Below are 20,000 nucleotides of genomic sequence, written 5' to 3'. Positions count from 1 at the left end.
ATACAAATACACTAATATACAAATAGAAAATATTGTTGGAAGACATGCAGAGTAGTGATTATGGAGGAATAAACACTGCAGTAGTGATTATGGAGGAATAAACACTGCAGTAGTGATTATGGAGGAATAAACACTGCAGTATTGATTATGGAGGAATAAACACTGTAGTATTTATTATGGATAAATAAACACTGCAGGAGTGATTATGTAGAAATAAGCACTGCAGTAGTGACTATGGAGTAATGAACACTGTAGTATTGATTATGGAGGAATGATCATTGCAGTAGTGAATATTAGTGTATGAACACTGCAGTAATAATGATGGTGGGATGAACACTGCAGTAGTGATTATGGAAGAATGGATAGAATGCAGAGAGCAGAATCTTTTACTAGTGTTTACATTCCTGTGCTCACACTGATTCACTGATCATGAAACATTCTCCTCTGCCTTTGCTTTTCCCAGAGAGGTCCTGCGTTCTGTCTGCGTGGTGCACCAAGAATCCTGGAGGCTTAATAGCTGAGTCAGGGACCCCATCAGTCAGTCAGGTGTGTGTGAGGCAGACCTCATCAGTCAGTCAGGTGTGTGTGACTCAGACCCCATCAGTCAGTCAGGTGTGTGTGAGGCAGACCCCAACAGTCAGTCAGGTGTGTGTGAGGTAGAACCATTCAGTCAATCAGTCAGGTGTGTGTGAGGCAGACCCCATCAGTCAGTTAGGTGTGTGAGAGGCTGACCCCAGTCAGTCAGGCTGCTCTAGCTCTTCCTCACTCTCTTTCACTCACACACACACACACACACACACACACACACACACACACACACACACACACACACACACACATATAACAACTTCTGTCTCTCTCTCACACACACACACACACACAGAGACATATAACAACTTCTGTCTCTCTCTCACACACACACACACACAGACAATAGTTCTGTCTCTCTTACACACACAAATAATAGATCTGTCTCTCTCTCTCGCTCTCTCTCTCTCTCTGTCTCTCTTTTTATTTCAGACACACAAACACACAGATAATAGTTCTGACTCTCTCACACACACACAAGGATAAGGTCTCTCTCTCTCTCTCTCTCCCTCTCTCACACACACACTACTTCTGTCTCTCTCACACTCACAAATAATAGATCTGTCTGTCTCTCTCTCTCAATCTCTCTTTTACACACATACACACACACACTAGTTCTGTCTCTCTCCCTTTCTCTCTGTCTCTCACAGACACACACACATACATAATAGTTCTGTCTGTCTCTCTATTCCACACACACACACACACACACACACACACATAATAGTTCTGTCTGTCTCTCTCTCTATTTCACACACACACACACACACACACACACACACACACAGACATATAACAACTTCTGTCTCTCTCTCACACACACACACACACACAGAGACATATAACAACTTCTGTCTCTCTCTCTCACACACACACACACAGACAATAGTTCTGTCTCTCTTACACACACAAATAATAGATCTGTCTCTCTCTCTCGCTCTCTCTCTCTCTCTGTCTCTCTTTTTATTTCAGACACACAAACACACAGATAATAGTTCTGACTCTCTCACACACACACAAGGATAAGGTCTCTCTCTCTCTCTCTCTCTCTCTCTCTCTCTCTCTCCCTCTCTCACACACACACTACTTCTGTCTCTCTCACACTCACAAATAATAGATCTGTCTGTCTCTCTCTCTCAATCTCTCTTTTACACACATACACACACACACTAGTTCTGTCTCTCTCCCTTTCTCTCTGTCTCTCACAGACACACACACACACATAATAGTTCTGTCTGTCTCTCTCTCTATTTCACACACACACACACACACACACACACACACACACACACACACACACACACACACACACAGATAATAGTTCTGTCTCACACACTCACACACACACACACAAATAATAGATCTGTCTGTCTTTCTCTCTCTCTCATACACACACACAGACACACACAGATAATAGTTCTGTCTCTCTCACACACTCTCTCTCTCGCTCTCTCTCTCTCACACACACACACACACACACACAATACTTTTGTTTCTCTCTCACACACACACACAAAATAGATCTTTCTGCCTCTCTCTCTCTCTCTCTCTCTCTCTCTCTCTCTCTCTCTCTCTCTCTCTCTCTCTCTCTCTCTCTCTCTCTCTCTCTCTCTCTCTCTCTCTCTCTCTCTCTCTCTCTCTCTCTCTCAATGCCCTCCAGCTTCTTACACATGCCATCTCAGGTAATTCAAGCTACCTCATTATCCAGAATGACTTGAGGGCAAAGCAAGAGAGTAGCAGAGTGTGTAAGAAGAGTAGCACAGACCTCCACAGAGACCTTCCCCTCTGCCAAAATCACCATCTCTACCATCCTGCCCAGTAGAGACTTCCAGCCAGCTACAATCCACAAGATAAATGCAGAGATCTCTTGTGGATGTGCACTGTTGGCTAATGTGCACCTGACACACCACTCCAGCCTCAGCATCCACAGCCTTCATGACCACGTCCTCCTGCACAAGGACACTGTGAGCATCTCTGCCAGCTGCCCAACAAGCCATCCACAGTAAAGTACACCTGCCATCAACACCCACCCCCAAAACACAGCCCAAACAGCAGACCTACACCTCTGTAGTACAAACTCCACCCTCCACAAACACTACAGAGATGGAGAGATCAAACAGATGCTCAACCTCATATGTCAAGGTCACAATTCATTAATGAAGAAATAGATAAATAGATAAATGAATTAATAAATAAAAAGAGAAATAAATAAATATCACTGTTTATAGGTTAGTCATTACACCATCTTAATATGTGTTTATATACATGAATTGTACATATTTGTACATATAATAACAACATAATCCTTCACTTTTACAGGTTTATCTCACTTTAAATCTATTTGTATTTGTGTTTTTCCTTTCATACTTCATTTAAATAATGAAACCATTATCTGTCTTTCTATGGAACATTCAAGGTATAAAATCATCCCTGTTTGGGTACAAAAGTATAAACACTGAATTCACAAATAACACAAAAGATAAAGACATTATAAATGTCCATGAAACCTGATGTAAATCTGATGTAAATCTGATTCGGTGACTCACTGTCCTTTAAACTACAAGGAAATCCTCCTCCCTGCTGTTACACTCCCTGACATTAAAAGAGGGAGAGATTCAGGTGGAATCACTATCTGGTAGAAATCAGAACTATCAAAATTCATAATTCCTCTGAAATTAGAAAAATCACTGAAATACAAACAATCAGATCAAGCCAAATTACTTCAAAAACAAATCTACATGACCCACTGGAACACACAAATACAAGTACAAAGTAAAATGCAGCATTAACTGTCTATGAAACAGAATACTGTAGCAGATAACCTGCTCAAATTGACTGATATTAAACACAGAACCATGTTGACAAAGTCCAGACTCAGTTAACATGGCCTGGTGGTCCAGACCAGCCAATATAAGACATCAGTGCAACAAAGACACTGTAGAAACAATCAACCAAATACATCAAATATACTTTACAAAATTTGAGATGGTCCACCCCAACTTTAAGTATCTATGGAACACGGACAAACAGGTCAGTGTGTTAGGAAGGATGAAGTGTTCTGCACTTTCTCACTGAATGTGAAACTATATATATATATATATATATATATATATATATATATATATATATATATATATATATATATATATATATATATATATACTGGTCTATATACTATTAGACTGTAGGTATCTCATTAGCTAGCACTACTATTAACAACATCCTCCTTATTCTGGATCAAATGGATTCAAATACATATGAAGGAATCAACATTAGCCAATCCCTGATTACTATGTTATTATCCACATAATCTTCTAGAAGGTTTAATTGAAGTGATTTACCATTTACCCAAGACATTTATCTAAACATTTATTTAGCTAAACTAAAGCTAACAAATAACTAGAATCACAGACAGTTATACTAATGTTTATGGGGAACTGGATTCCAATTATTTTAATAAGCAAATCAAATTCTCAGAAAATTAATCAACCTTTCGATCTACCTGACACAAAATATCGGATGTGAACACAAATACACCCCCCCACACACACATAGAGCATGATATGATAGGGTGTCTTCAGGCATCCCCAATTCAGATGTAAGACTTTTTAATGCAACTTCCAATGTAATTTAAGACCAAATTTGCAGTGAGGATGTACAAAAATGAAATCAGTTTGAATAAATCATTAATAAATATTATGTTTAAATACTGTCATTGAGGAACATATGCTTCCAGATTAATTTTGAAGAGAGACATAAGAACAATGAACAATCCAAGTGGACAAGAAATTGACACAAAATCTGACAGAAAAAAAATATATCTAGTTAACTTGGGCACTTTCTACAAAAAAATCTTGCCAGTGAGAGCAGAGTTAGTGAACGGTTACTTCCCTGTAATGTTCATATGTAGCTAGCTAGAGAAAGCTGGAGCTAATAAACTGATTTCTGAGAGGACTGCAGACCATATACACAAAATATGTAGAAAGTTACACATTTATAAGTCGAGTGAAACATTTTGAGATGAACAGTGTCAGATGAATCAGTCTGACTAGAATTTCCTGTGGAGATCCAACACTGGTTGCTAGTCACCTGGACTTAGTTTTGGTAACATTGATTAGCTAGCTAGTGTGGTTCCTAGATTTTTCCCACATTCTAGTAAATTTACGAAGTACACTTTACATAGAAAATAAAATTAATGGAAGAGAATAGCTGGTCCAGTATTTATTACATTACATACAAATGTGGCATAGTCCAGAGAATATCTAACAATCACACACAACATCTCCACCACTATGTTCAAACATACATTATTCAATATATGCACCAACCATCACTGAACATACATGCACAAAGAACACCAACCATCAGGGGATATACACACAGAGCACCACCCATCACTATACAAACATACATTCAAAGGGGACAATTTAGAATATCTAATCAACCTAACTTCCATGTTTATGGACTGTGAAAGGAAACCAGAGATCCTGAAGGAAACCTACACAGATAAGTACTGGAATCCAAGACCCTAGTGCTGAGAGAAACAGGGAAACTACCATCAAATATGGACTTAAACCCAAGACCCAAGTGCAGACAGAAACTTCACTGAGGGAGGGACTCAAACCCAAGACCCTAAGGCTGCTGGGCAAATGAACTGACCACCAAGCCACCATACTGCCTAACTAACAGCATAACAATAACAACATAACAATATAACAATAATAAAGATGATAATAATAATTCTTCTTCTTCTTCTTCTTCTTCTTCTTCTTCTTATTATTATTATTATTATTATTATTATTATTATTTCTTTATTTTTTACTACTAGTTGTGTAAACCTGATCATGCAGTAAAACGTAACTCTTTGTGGCCATAGTGTGGTCATTTAATGAAATGCAGCTAGTTTCACCAGAAATTTTTTGTCTGGATCTATATATCTTTGTCCCGCAGTACCTTATTTTAACTCTGTTAATGTTGCACTACAAGGCAGTTTTTTTAATTTCCTTAAAGAAGAGGACAATCACATTTGATAAATTGTGCACCATAATGGTTCCATTTGAGAATAAATTAACAGAAACTCACCTGAGAATCTCCAGTTTACAGTGTGAACTCTTCAGTCCAGCACAGAGCTGCTCCACTCCTGAATTCTGCAGGTCATTATTATTTATCTCCAGCTCGCTCAGTATGTTTTCTGTTTGTAGAACTGATGTGAGAGATTTGCAAGACTCTTCAGTGAGACCACAGCCAGATAGTCTGTAAAAGAGTAAATACAGTAAATAATGTAGTTCAGTCAGAGGATGAGGAATTAAAAAATCTGAACTGCTAAGAAAAATTTTAAGAAGAGCTTGAACGGTCTGGAACACACTGATACATTTTCAGCCTTTTAATTTTACAAAACACACTAACATTTCAACATTACCGAGTCTTCATCAAAGATAAAATGGACAAAGACATGACAAATAATATACATTAGCAACCTAAGACGGATGACCAAATAATGGATGGTTGGTTCATAAGCCAGTGAATGGCAGTTACCATAATCAGAGTCCAAATATCAAAATATCCCACCCCTAACACCATAACAGGAAACAGAACAACCCAGATCTCATTCAATGTTTCACAGATACAAATACACTAATATACAAACAGAAAATATTGTTGGAAGACATGCAGAGTAGTGATTATGGAGGAATAAACACTGCAGTAGTGATTATGGAGGAATAAACACCACAGTATTGATTATGGTGGAATAATCACTGTAGTATTTATCATGGAGAAATAAACACTGCAGTAGTGACTATGGAGTAATAAACACTGTAGTATTGATTATGGAGGAATGAACACCGCAGAAGTGAATATTAGTGTATGAACACTGCAGTAGTAATGATGGTGGGATGAACACTGTAGTAGTGATTATGGAGGAATGGACAGAATGCAGAGAATTATTATTCATCTCCAGCTCTCTCAGTGTGTTTTCTGTTTGTAGAACTGATGTGAGAGATTTGCAAGACCCCTCAGTGAGATTACAGCCAGATAGTCTGCAAAGAAATACATAGAGTACAAAATGCAGTTCAATCAGAGGATCTACAGACAACACAAAAGGAGTTTATGATAATGAAAAGATATTACTAATTGTGTATGTATGTGTGTGTGTGTGTGTGTGTGTGTGTGTGTGTGTGTGTGTGTGTGTGTGTGTGTGTGTGTGTGTGTGTGTGTGTGTGTGTGTGTGCGCATGCACAAAATATGAGACACAGGTCATGAATGAAGTCCCTGTATTTCTCTTCAAATAGAATGGTGCCACTTGATGGAAGAGCTGTCATGATGGTGGCATCACCTGTGTGATGCTATTTCCTGTTTTTGAAATTCCTTCACATGATTAACAGTTTAGGCATTCCAATCTTTACTATTGTCCTATTGTTTATTCATTTTCTGTAACTGCATACAATTCTGATATCAACAATGTCTACAAGTCACAGGAGACTACTCGACCATTCAAAACTTGCTGATGCAGACAACTAACCAAAGCTAAGTGTCTACTAGCTATCTAGTATTTGTATTTCACCATGACTTCAGTCATTTGTTGCTTGTGTTGAGTGCAGCATGTTTAGATTAATCATTACTGATAAATGTATGTATGAGAAGTACAGATTAATCATTAGTGAATAATCTACACTTCTCACAGTTACTTTTATCATTAATCATTAATGATAAACATATCTCTGGTTACAGGAGACTCTCAGCTTCAGTATGTAAACTACAGAGCTCTGGTTATACGAAAATAAGTTAATAAAATGTTTTTGGGTAAAGGCCAATCGTTATTCTGTATTTTCATGAGGTGATCTGTGATCTAATTATAATAGGCTTTGAAGCTCTCTGTAGCAGGTGCAGATAGGTGCAAGACTGTCTGAAAGCATGAATAATGTTTCTGGGGTATCTTAAGGTCAGAGACCTTTTGGGACTCTGAGTGCAGAACTGAGGCTCTGATACAGGTGGTTTCAAGGCTTCTGTACAAGTCTAAGGCAGATTACTCTGAATTGTTCCAGTGAGAAATAACTTCATTAGTGTTGAAAAAGATCTCTGTTTTTAAAAGACTTGAAAGCCTCTTTGAGAGTTCTGTGGCTAAGCAAGTTCCGTTATCTTACCACAAGGGCAGAGTGATACTGACCTGCCACATCATCTTGCAGGTGTTTGGTGGTGTGAGTTGAGATCATCTTTGTTTAAAAAACATCTTCCAATGGGATATAATGGTGTCACGTTTAACTTGCATAATGATGGATCCCAATTTGCATATATTGAATAATGTATGTTTGAACATAGTGTTGGAAATTTCAAACACTAGTATGTAAAGAAGGTGGGACGATTACATAATCACTTCTGAAAACTGTATAAAAATATGTGTTGTGTGTGACTGTTAGACATATTCTGGACTATGCCTCGTTTGTAACATTAAGCTCAGAATAAAGACGGGACCGGCTATTCTCTTCAAATGGACCCGCACCGTCAGCAGTAGGGTTATCAGCACCAGCTGATAGACGACCCAGAGCTGCGTTGTTCTGTGACCAGGGTCTGAATCCACACACATGCACCGTTATAGTTAAGCAGAAGTCCTGTTTGAAACATTCTGCATAGGTGGTATTAAGACCTTGTCCACAGAGTTTTGTAGTAGGTCTTGGGCGTCTTAAAAGTGCAGACTGAGAATTGACTGAGAGTGTCCATAGAGTGAGAATAGACTGATAAAATATAAAAATAGCAAAAAAGAGTATTAGTTAGAAAACCAGCCGGTGAAAATGAAAATAATTTCATAAAAATCTTTCTGTAAACGGAAAATGGTGAGAAAAAAAAACGGCTTAATAAAAATGATGAAGTAAAGACAAATGTGCAGTGAATAAAGAGATAAAGAGAGCTCCAGAGAAAAAGTGCTGAAGAGATAAATGTTAAATGTTGTTTGTTCCAGTTGTTTTTGTCTACATGTGGCCACAATGAGTGAAGTAAAGAAAATGCGCAGTGTGTTTGTCTTGATGTGGCTATAGCGAGTTAATTGATTACCAACAATAATGTACAATTATACAACATACCAGCATAACAGGTTTTTTTCAGGTTATAATTAAGATTATTGTGGTATGGTTGTATGGGGGGAGGGCACTCATTTTAATCACTAAAGAAAGTGAATGGATACGCAGACAGATCTGTTTAAACATGATTAATATCATCTAATTATAAAATGTGTACATGCAAAATATATTGATCTGGTTTTAGTAATAAATACAATAAAGTAACTGATGGAGGTACAGTATGTAAAACCGGTTACAATTACAGCAGTAGAGAGCATACATATTACGAACACATTAAAATAGTAGCAGTAGGAGAAGGTGGGATTAAAGTATTACAGGATAAGAAATATAACATGTGAGTGGCGATTAATAGAATTTTGTGATAAATTTAATTTACTCAAATAAGTTACAGTTAAGTCAACATATGTATAAATTATGGAATTCACAGAAGCAAATTAGAAAATAATCATATGGATAGCGATTTGTTAAGTGAGAGGCAGGAAACACGAACACTTTTTTGACTTGAGAAAATATATAGAAACTCTGCAGGTGTGGAGTGTTGGCAATGGCTAGAGTCAATAAATCTTAAATTGTAGCATCTGACTGTCATAATTTAGATGAAGCTGAGGCTGCATTTCCTCATCTTAACTTAAGGGAACGAGTAAGAAGGATTTGGAAAAGAATCTGTTGGCTGAAGTGTTTAATTTATTGTTGTCTAGCCAAATGCCTGTAAAAGCAACAGTTGGATTGGAGCACTTACTGTGGAAACCGTTTGAACCACTAACATTGATGATGGGAGGCAGCGAAAAGGGTTAAAGATTTTTGTAATGACAGACACGAGGAACAGATGATTATGGCCTTCAGTAGGTCAGAAACTCCACCAAACTTTCTGTCTGCTGTGTGCTGTGTACTGTCTCTCTGTTACTGCTGCTCTGCTGTGTGTTGTCTCTCTGTTACTGCTGCTCTGCTGTGTGCTGTGTACTGTCTCTCTGTTACTGCTGCTCTGTTGTGTGCTGCTGTGTGTTGTCTCTCTGTTACTGCTGCTCTGCTGTGTCCTGTCTCTCTGTTACTGCTGCTCTGCTGTGTCCTGTCTCTCTGTTACTGCTGCTCTGTTGTGTGCTGTGTACTGTCTCTCTGTTACTGCTGCTCTGTTGTGTGCTGTGTACTGTCTCTCTGTTACTGCTGCTCTGTTGTGTGCTGTGTACCGTGTCTCTGTTACTGCTGCCATGCTGTGTGTTGTCTGTCTGTTGCTGCTGCTCTGCTGTGTTCAGTGTTTTGCTTAGTAGATGTTCAGGTCATTTGGTATGTTTGGTTCGTGTTATTCATTGCCTTATCTTTTGCAATCTTGGTTAGCCTGGTTCTTTACATTGATAATTCTCTTCCTGGTTAGTGTTTCTTTATGCTTTATCTTGTAATAATTTCCTTTGTACTTCAGCAATTCCTCACCTCATTTCAGGCTAAATTTTACTACTACATGATGTTTGGACTGATAAATAGACTTGTCCTGCGTAAATAAATACTAAACTTTAATACTACATGGTGAATGGAATGATAAATAGACTTGTACTTGGTATGTAAATACTAAACTCTACTACTACATGGTGTTTGGAATGATAAATAGACTTGTACTTGGTGAAATAAATTCAAGATTTTTACCACTGGTGTATTGTTTGCAGTGTTTTTTGTTTTCACTTTAAGCTACATGTGCTGCTAGGCTGTTACTAGAGTTTACTTTTCTGATACATTTAGTTTTTTCACAATGAAGAACTCCAGTCACCTGTTCCATCTCACCTGTCCCATCTCACCTGTCTCGTAAATTCTTTGATCTCATAACCTACAGTAAATTTAAGTACATGCTCAATTTCTTGTCCCACTCTAGTGTGGTGACTTCAACACACACAGTGTTGTTCCCTCATCTATGTTCCCTGAAAAAGGAAAGCTGAAAAAGAAGCAGCAGCCAGTTTACACACAGCTACTCTATCAGAACCACAGACCCCTGGGTTACTGCACTGGGTGCAGGGGAAGGGGAGGAGGTTAAGACAGGACAGAGCACCACCCATCACTGGACATACATACACACATACATACATACAGAGCACCAACCATCACTGGACATACATACACACACAGAGCACCAACCATCACTGGACATACATACACACACAGAGCACCAACCATCACTGGACATACATTCACACACAGAGCACCAACCATCACTGGACATACATACACACAGAGCACCAACCATCACTGGACATACATGCACATAGAGCACCAACCATCACTGGACATACATACACACAGAGCAACAACCATCACTGGACATACATGCACACACACGCAGAGCACCAATCAGCACTGGACATACATGCACATAGAGCACCAACCATCACTAGACATACATACACACAGAGCACCAACCATCACTGGACATACGTGCATATAGATCACCAACCGTCACTGGACATACATACATACATACAGAGCACCAACCATCACTGGACATATATACACACACACACACACACACACACACGGAGCACCAACTACAGCTGTACATACATGCACACAGAGCACCAACCATCACTGGATATACATGCACACACACACACACACACACACACACACACACACACACACACACACACAATGTATATATATATTCTCTGTCTCTGTTAAAAAAAAATACAGAGCTCCTTGCTGAACACTCCCGTGTCTTGACTCAGTGTGGCTTTCTGAGTGTTTGCCAGAGAAACCAGTGGGACATTTGAATTACAGAATGACAGTCATGTGTTGCATTCCAACTGGTAAGAAGATATTGCAGTCATTCTGGAATGCACTGGTCTGCTCTTAAGATAAAGGCTTATCTATTCTTTAATGTTGGTGCTGTCAGAAAAGCCATTCCCCAAAGTTTACCATTCAAAATATACTTACAGTACAACCTTTTACCACTGGAAATGAAAACTATTGTTCAGTTTGCTCTGACTGAGAAATACATTCACATAATTTGATTAGTTACAGAAGGAGCTTCAGTAATAAAAACCTTTAAAAATTAAAATGATTAATCCAAAAGATACTTACAGAGCTTGCCTGGTATTTTTCAACACTGGAAGTAATTCCTTCAGTCCTTTATCTGATGACCTGAATTTCTTCAGCTCAAATTTCTCTTGAATCTCCTCTGACATCAGCAGCACAAACACCAGAGCTGAACACTGTGCAGATGAGAGTGTCTGTGTTGAGAGGTCCCCTGAGTTCAGGAAGGTCTGTATTTCACTTATCAGAGAGTTGTCTTTCAGTTCACTCAAGCAGTGGAATAGATTGATAGTCTCTTCAAAGGATTTTGTTCTCTTGATGGTTTTCTTGATGTAGTTCACAGTCTGCTCTAAACTCTCTTCTCTGATGTCCAGTTCTGGGTGTAAACTCCTCAGGAGCCTCTGATTGGACTCCAGTGAGAGACCGAGGAGGAAACGAAGGAAAAGGTCCAGGTGTCCATTTTCACTCATTGTGGCCTTATCTACTGCTGTCTCAAGCAGATCACACAGTCTGTGTTTTAACTTCCATTTTATTTTCTCCCTTGGGGTTTTAAGGAGTGGGTTGCCTTCATCCCTGAATGTTAGGAACACAAATACAGCAGCAAGAAACTCCTGGAAGCTTAAATGCACAAAGCTGTAGATCTTCCTTTCCTGTTTAAAAATTTGTGTACAAATTCCAGAGTACACTAAAGCCTCACAGACATCAATACCACATTCTTCCAGATCTGTCTCATAGAACAAAAGTTGTCCTTTTTGCAGCTGAAGAAAGGCTAACTTTCCAAGCTTCACAATATCCAGCACCTCTCTTTTTGTCTCAGATGAAACTGCATTTTTAGTGCTTTGCTTTGTGTTGTATTTCTTAGTCTTTTGATCTGTGAAAAACAGCAGGAAATGTAGGTACATTTCTGTCAGAGTTGTTGGAGCATTTTTCATGTCCACACCTTCCTTCAACATTTTCTGAAACACGGTGGCTGAGATCCTGCAGACAACAGGTATGTGACACAAGATATGAAGGCTTCTTGCAGTCTTAATGTGTGATATAATTCTGCTGGCTTGATCTTCATCTCTGATTCTCTTCCTGAAGTACTCCTCCTTCTGTGGGTTATTGAATCCATGGATTTCTGTAACAAGGTTAAAGTATTGGTCATTTATCTTACTGACTGCTGCAGGTCGTGAAGTGATCCAGAGGAGAGCAGAAGGAAGCAGTTCTCCATTTATGAGGTTTGTTATTAGTTTATCAAGAGTAGTCTTTTCATTCACATTAGATACCTTCTTCTGATGAAGATCTAGAGGAATTCTACTTTCATCCAGTCCATCCAGTATGAAAAGCAGCTGATGCTTTTCATTTAATATCTCCTTTTCATCTCCAGAATGGAGTTCTTGATGGCAGTAAAGAAGTAGTTTTGAGAGGCTGTACTTTTCATCCTTTATCAAGTTCAGCTCTCGAAATGGGAAGTACATAATGAAATCTATGTCCTGGTTGCACTTCTCTTCAGCCCAGTCAAGAATGAACTTGTGCACAGAGACTGTTTTTCCCACTCCAGCTATTCCCAATGTCAGGACTTTAGTACCTTGCTTGTTTTCAATAGACTGCACTTTGAAGAGGTCACTGAGTGTGACTGGTGTTTCTTCTGTTTTGGGGTAAAATTCCTCTACCTGTCTCACTTCGTGTTTTGTGTTCACGCCTCCTGTGCATCCTTTGATCATGTAAACTTCAGTGTAAGTGTCTTTTATAGGCACACGATCACATTCTATTGGAGCCTCCTCACACAAGTTCCCAAATTTTTGCTTATATTTCATTTTCATTCTCCTGCTGAAATCACTTTTTCCTCCATCTGTTAAAAAATGGGAAGAAAAAAGTTATGTGCATGATTCTTATAACTTGTGTCTGAAAGTGTTTTATTGTAATTTCAAAATGTTAACTTTATGACTGCTACCAGTGACTGCTATGTTCAGGGTAGCATGTCACTGATTGCTATGCACAACTCGCTCTACATATGCCCAGTACTGTGTACTGTACTAAATAATTGCACTGTCTACTCATTTTGTATTTGTCCTGTCCTGTATTTATTATTGTTTATTTAATGTTTATTTATTGACATTTTGCACTATATTGGACTGTTTGCACTTGTGTAGCATGTTGTCTGTTGCACTGTTGTTTTTGTGTTGCACCATGATCCTGGAGGAACATTGTCTCGTTTTTGTTGTGTACTTGTATATAGCTGAAATGACAGTAAAACCTCTTTGAACTTTAACTTTCAACTTGAACTTCATGTTATGTTTTCTCTTCATTTTGTTTTACTAGTGTAGAGTAGAATAACTATCAGTAGTAGTACCAAATAAGGTGACATCAAAAAGATCCCAAATGATAGTCAAAGTCTTTAGCATTGCTCAGAGGTAGAACAGTCAGTAATGGCTCATTGAGTCCTTCAATGAACCAAGCTGGATATTAGTTCTTTGTTTCTGCTACTTTGCTTTGTCTTATCTCTTTGGATTATCTCTCAGTTCTACTTGCATTAGTTCATAATCACAGTGTGTGTGCAGTGCTTTACTTGTGCACTAACTGTTTAGGTCTCATCATAGTACAGAGACCACTCTGATTAAAGTAGTTAATGACCAGTTGTTGGTCTATGACCAGAGTTGTGTCTCTTTGACTGTATTGCTTCATCTCAGTGCAACATTTGATACTGAAGATCATAACATTTTTCTAGATAGGCTCTAAAATGCTGTTTGGATTAGGAGACTAGCCCTTTCCTGGTGTAGATCTAACTGATCTTCGCTCATGTAAATCACATTTCTAGGACAGCCTTTTTCCACCTCAGGAACATTGCAAAGATTAGAAACATAGTATAATTAGAAATTAGAAATTAGATTAGAAACATAATTACAATTATAATTACAAGATGCAAAAAAACCTAGTCCATGTGTTTCTGACTTCCAGATTGGATGACTATAACATCTTACTATCTGGTTGTACCACTAAGTGCATAAACAAGCTCCAGTTAGTTCACAATGCAGCAGCCAGAGTTCTTACTAGAACTAGAAAGTTTGATCACACTACACTGCATTGGCTACCAGTAAAATTCTGTATTAATTATAAAATAACCTACAAAGAAATGAAGAGCCCTACACTACCATAGTGAATTCTTGGTCTGTTATAATCCACTACGTATGCTTAGATCAAAAGGTGCAGGCTGTTTATTAGTACATAAAATAAATAAATCTACCATAGGGCCCAGAGGTTTTCCCTATAAAGCTCCCACTCTATGGAATAACCTTCCTGTATATATTTGAGAGTATTGTATATTCAGACATTTTATTAACTACTTCCCATCTTCAGTAAAGGTGTAGATCTGGGGTTCATGGGCACTGAGAGTTATGGTAAACTGGGATGTTGTGTCACTTCATCTCTCATCATTCTAGTTTGTTGACTGAGAGCAGTGGAGTGCTGATGTTCTAGGGATGTGCCTCATGCCTGTGTTTCAATCTAGATCCTTTTAGCTGTGCTGCCATAGTTAGTTCTGCCATCTTTGCACGTTATATACCCCTATTTTACACACTTTACTATTTGATCAGGCCTAATAATCTGCCCTGTCTTTCTGCCGAGGTACATCTACATCCTGATGTTGCTCAGCCTTGACCCATCTCAGCTACTGTGGCTCCTCCCACCCCAACTCTCCACTGCTGTGGCTCCTCCCACCCCAAACCATTAACATATCGCTCCTTCCACCTCCCCCCCAGCCACTTACTTCTCCACCTTGGTTCTCTTGCCCCTGAACATTGAGAAGCTCTAGACTGACTGGGCAGCTGTTCCTAGGTCACTCCTGTGACAGATTGATTTTGTACTCTAGACTAGATCTTGTAGAACCCAGAATAGATCTTCTAGTACCAGACTAGGACTTCTAGAACCATGACTAGGACTTTATTAGAATCAAGGATACTGCTTCTGTTGCTTACTTGAGCATGTTGCTTAAAGTAATATATATTCATGCCTGAAGGTGTGTCTGGGTTGAATTTACCTGCTGGACTCTTAGCAGTCGACTCTTCACATTTGTCTCCACCTGTGAGAACAGACATCAGAGTAAAGAGCAGAAAATATAAAACCTACTTTATTAATGGTGAGTAAGTCCTGTGTGCAATTTTTGGTTGACTGCTATGTTTAAAAATACATTGAACATTTCTTAATTGACATTTTATAAATTATATAGTCTGTGTTAAAAAACACATTGTTTATTATTGGACTACATTTGTGATTTGTCCATGTTTAAACTGAGATTGACAGCACTGTTCTCATTGTTGTTAAAGAACATTTGTTATTCAAACCTATTTGTTTGCAATGTTTATTAATATACCAGATGATTTTGAGTTTTGCCATATTCTACTTATTAATTTATTAATTGAGATCACTAATGAAAGAAAATTAGGTTTTTGAATATATAAAATAAATATGTAAACTGTTAATGAAAGAGAACAAAAAGTGAAGTTTGTCCAGATATTCTACATATTGGCATTTGGCTCTGATTCTACAGAAGGAACTGTATCTCTCTCTGGTCAGGAGTGTGGTGTCCTCATCCAGCTAACTGTTCAAGTGCAACATTATATTCCTTTTCCTATAGAGGGAATTGTATCTCTCTCTGGTCAGGAGTGTGGTGTCCCCGTTTCATCCTCAGAGACACTGGAGCTGCTCAGTCTTTTAGAAGGAGTGTTAAGTCTGCCTGACCAAACAGCTACAGGAGAGCAAGTGTTGGTGAGAGTGTCAACATGGGCTTTACTGAGGTGCCTTCACTCCTCTCTTCTGACTGTGTAACTGACAGTTGTGGTGGGTGTGTGCCCAACACTTCCAGTGCCTGCTAACACTGTTATTGTATATAATGATTTGGCTGGAGGTGATGTGTGGAGAAGTTCCATTGTGGTCTCTTCTACAGTCTTATTGCGTAGAGCTTGACTGCAGAAGGCCTTCCATGGTTAGTATTTGCCATTTGTGAAGTTGTTCAGGATAGCACAGGTTTTAGTCCCAATGATCTGGTGTCCCAATGATCTGGTGTTTGCGCCTAAGTGTTAGGATAACATGAAAAACGATTTCTACCCCAGTGCTGTCAGGCTGAAGAACAGTTTCTACCCCAGTGCTGTCAATAAAAAGACACCTGACCTCAGCACACAGGGCAATAAAGACACCTGACCTCAGCACACAGGGCAATAAAGACACTTGACCTCAGCACACAGGGTAATAAAGACTCTTGACCTCAGCACACAGGATAATAAAGACACCTGAGCTCAGCACACAGGGCAATAAAGACTCTTAACCTCAGCACACAGGGCAATAAAGACACTTAACCTCAGCACACAGGGTAGAAAAGACTCTTGACCTCACCACACAGGGTAATAAAGACTCTTGACCTCACCACACAGGGCAATAAAGACTCTTGACCTTAGCACACAGGGTAATAAAGACTCTTGACCTCAGCACACTGGGTAATAAAAACACCTGACCTCAGCACACAGGGCAATAAAGACTCTTGACCTCACCGCTCACGTCTCCCTCCCTCCCTGACCTTGTCACTGGCTGTGCTGTGTGTATAAATTAACTAAGCATTGTTTTCCACTACATTCTTTGTCTATGGAGTTCACTAACAAAACAAAACCAAATGCTATCAGCATATAAAATGCTGAAATAGTGAGTTTAAAAAGTGAACATGATTTCACCTGCTTTATTTTCACTGTGTTTGATTCTCAGGGTCTCAGCCAGTTGGTTGAGGTTCATCTTCTTCAGGATGTCCAGTGTGATCTCCACAGCTCCATCTGGGTCATATTTCTGCACCATCTTGTCCACAGTGTCAAGTCTGTCTGTATTCTCGAGATGGGACTTTGGGATGCGTTTGTCATCTTCTACACTGTTGGTCAGATGCCACTGGAACTTCTTCAGGTCCTCTATCTTCAGCTCCTCTAGAATGTCCAGCAGTAGTTTTGAAATGCTGTCCATCCTGAATCCAGACAACAGACTCCAGATTACTGAAGGTTCACAAACATGTTCAATGGTTTATGTTCACAGAGCAGGAATAGACAGAGGAGTGAATATGAGTGTGTTGGGTGAAGTGTGCTGTGTGGGTGATGTAGAGAGGTGTGAACATAGGGAAAAGATTATCATTTATTACCGATTAATTACCAAATTAAATTAATTCATATTTTGTGCAGGGACCGAATGCCATTGTTTCAAATATACTTGCCATTATATCCAACTTAATTAATAAATGTGAAGTTTACTGATTAATGAATAAAACAAATATTTAGCGGACTTGTGGACAAATGAAAAGGGAAAGAGGGAAGAAAGAAAAAACGGAAAAAAAGAAAAAAATTTAAATAAGATGTGTGACATTTGCCCGAATGCCGCAGGGCGTGGAACAGGACGCACAGACTCCCTCGACTTTTGTACATTTAATGACATTAAATATTTAAGAGAAGGGTGGCACTCACACATAACATTAACAGTGAACATAAATACACTTAACGCTAAGGATAACATAGGCTATACAGACAATAACATGAGCTACACAAACATGGATACTAACATTATGCTAACAAACAATGACCTACGCTAAGGCACTGATGGTGGTTTAAATAGGCAGACAAACACTCAACGTTAAACCCCATACAGGTGCGTGCCATCACGGGGGTGTGGCTACAAACAAGATTGAACCCCCAACACGTGGCAGGCCGTACCACGTGACTTGTGGGGGGGGAGCGTCCCGTGACGAGATGAGCAGAGAAGAATGACTTCCAATAAAGTGGATTGAGTAATCAAGTGACCCAGACCTACACACACAACTTAGTTAAAGCTAACTAGGCAAGAGGCTACTATGGCTAAATTAATTAATTAGCGAGAATTGAGTAAAAATGTCTGAAAGGGAAGAACACCTATCTGGGGAATCCTAATGGGAACTTAGACCTGAGGTTACTATCTGAGCTAACAGGGGAGAAAAATACATCTGTACAGAATTATTTATGTGAATGATGGCTCATGGCTGGCACCCAGAGCTTACCCTGTGAATAAAGTAGATAATCTTGTGTTTCGAGGTTAGTCAAGGGTCAGATAATCACTCTGCTCAGGGAGAGTTTGCAGAGCTTCGGAGTGGCTGAATTCTGGATGAATTTACACCACACATATTTCTCTCTGCACTGTCAGTGACCCTAGCTCATCACCCAAGTTTTTCCGAGATGGCAAAATAGGCTGGGCCGAATCTTTTGGACAGCCCTGAACTTCGCCAGAGTTCCTGAGATTTAGGAAAGGTATTTCAGGAAGCACACAAGTTTGTAGTCGGGTGATGTAGACTGTTTTAAACCTAAGGCTGGAGGTTGGCTAGATTAAAACTAATTATGGTTGGCCAAACAGAACAAATCCTAATTCTACCAACAACAAAAAGAAAATGATTAAGTTGACGGTGTAGTGAAGAGCAAATGAAATGAGTTTAGATAGATTTGCAGACTGGGTCTAAGACAAACATATAAAATAAAACACTATTAAAATTACATAATTCTTCTCATGAGAGGTGCAGCCTTTAAGTTACTTCTTGTAGAGTTTGAACAGACTGTCCGATACTGAGAATTGATTTTTAACTACTGATCTCGGGGGCAGCATGGAAGGATTGGCTCATCAGCTCTGTTCATGCATATTCATAGTTTCTTTGTCTCAATCTCAGGTTTTGATTCAGTCAGGCATTTATCTCGAGTTAGCTTACAAGACACGATTAATTTAATACAGTAAATAAAAAGGAAAGAAAGGGGGAATAAACAACTGGAACAGATATTGATATATTGATATATTGCTACTTGGGGTTGGGTGATAATCGTCTTGTCATGGTACGCTCCCCTTCCCTCTGATCACGTGGTATGGCCCACCGCGTGCAGTGGGCTCGCTGTTAACTGTTCATGCTGACTTGTTTGTAACCACGCCCCCTTTTAGCACACACCTGCACCCAGTTCTTGGTTTCGTTTATGTAAGTATTTATGTATTTAAATGCCTGTTCATGTTAAATGTTAGGTGTGTTCACAGTAGATGTTCATGGTGTACTGGATGTTACGTGTGAATGCCGTTAACGTGTGTTGTTTATCTTTTCTTTTTTACATTAATAAATGTGTGTCTCCGTCGAGAGAGGTCTATGTGCCCTGCTCCTTGCCCTGCGGCACTCGGGCCGTCACATGTCATTTAAGCCGTAATAGGTGGGAACAATTTTATCACACTAATTTCACCTGACCGCTTAGTCCACATATTTCTAAATGAAAAAGAAAAAGTTCTTACCACCAATATAAAGCTCATAACTATATATAGGAAACA

General features: G+C 39.1%; 1 protein-coding gene across 1 annotated transcript in view; it reads right to left on the bottom strand.

Moving 5' to 3' along the window:
- Nucleotides 1–20,000, bottom strand: part of LOC145657535 (NACHT, LRR and PYD domains-containing protein 6-like) — a 34,322-nt gene that overhangs the window by 13,457 nt on the left and 865 nt on the right. The window contains exons 3-6 of the mRNA XM_081712892.1: nucleotides 17,375–17,652; nucleotides 15,691–15,732; nucleotides 11,721–13,506; nucleotides 5,671–5,841 (exon numbers count right to left, since the gene is read on the bottom strand). Coding sequence (XP_081569018.1) covers nucleotides 5,671–5,841; nucleotides 11,721–13,506; nucleotides 15,691–15,732; nucleotides 17,375–17,651 — 2,276 coding nt within the window. The 5' untranslated portion in view covers nucleotide 17,652. The remainder of the gene's footprint in view (nucleotides 1–5,670; nucleotides 5,842–11,720; nucleotides 13,507–15,690; nucleotides 15,733–17,374; nucleotides 17,653–20,000) is intronic.

The sequence above is a fragment of the Electrophorus electricus genome, chromosome 1, assembly GCF_041902795.1.
Source record: "Electrophorus electricus isolate QZ-2024a chromosome 1, ASM4190279v1, whole genome shotgun sequence".
NCBI lineage: Eukaryota > Metazoa > Chordata > Actinopteri > Gymnotiformes > Gymnotidae > Electrophorus > Electrophorus electricus.
The sequence above is the reverse complement of the archived record's forward strand: the minus strand, read 5'-3'. Positions and strand labels throughout refer to the sequence as shown.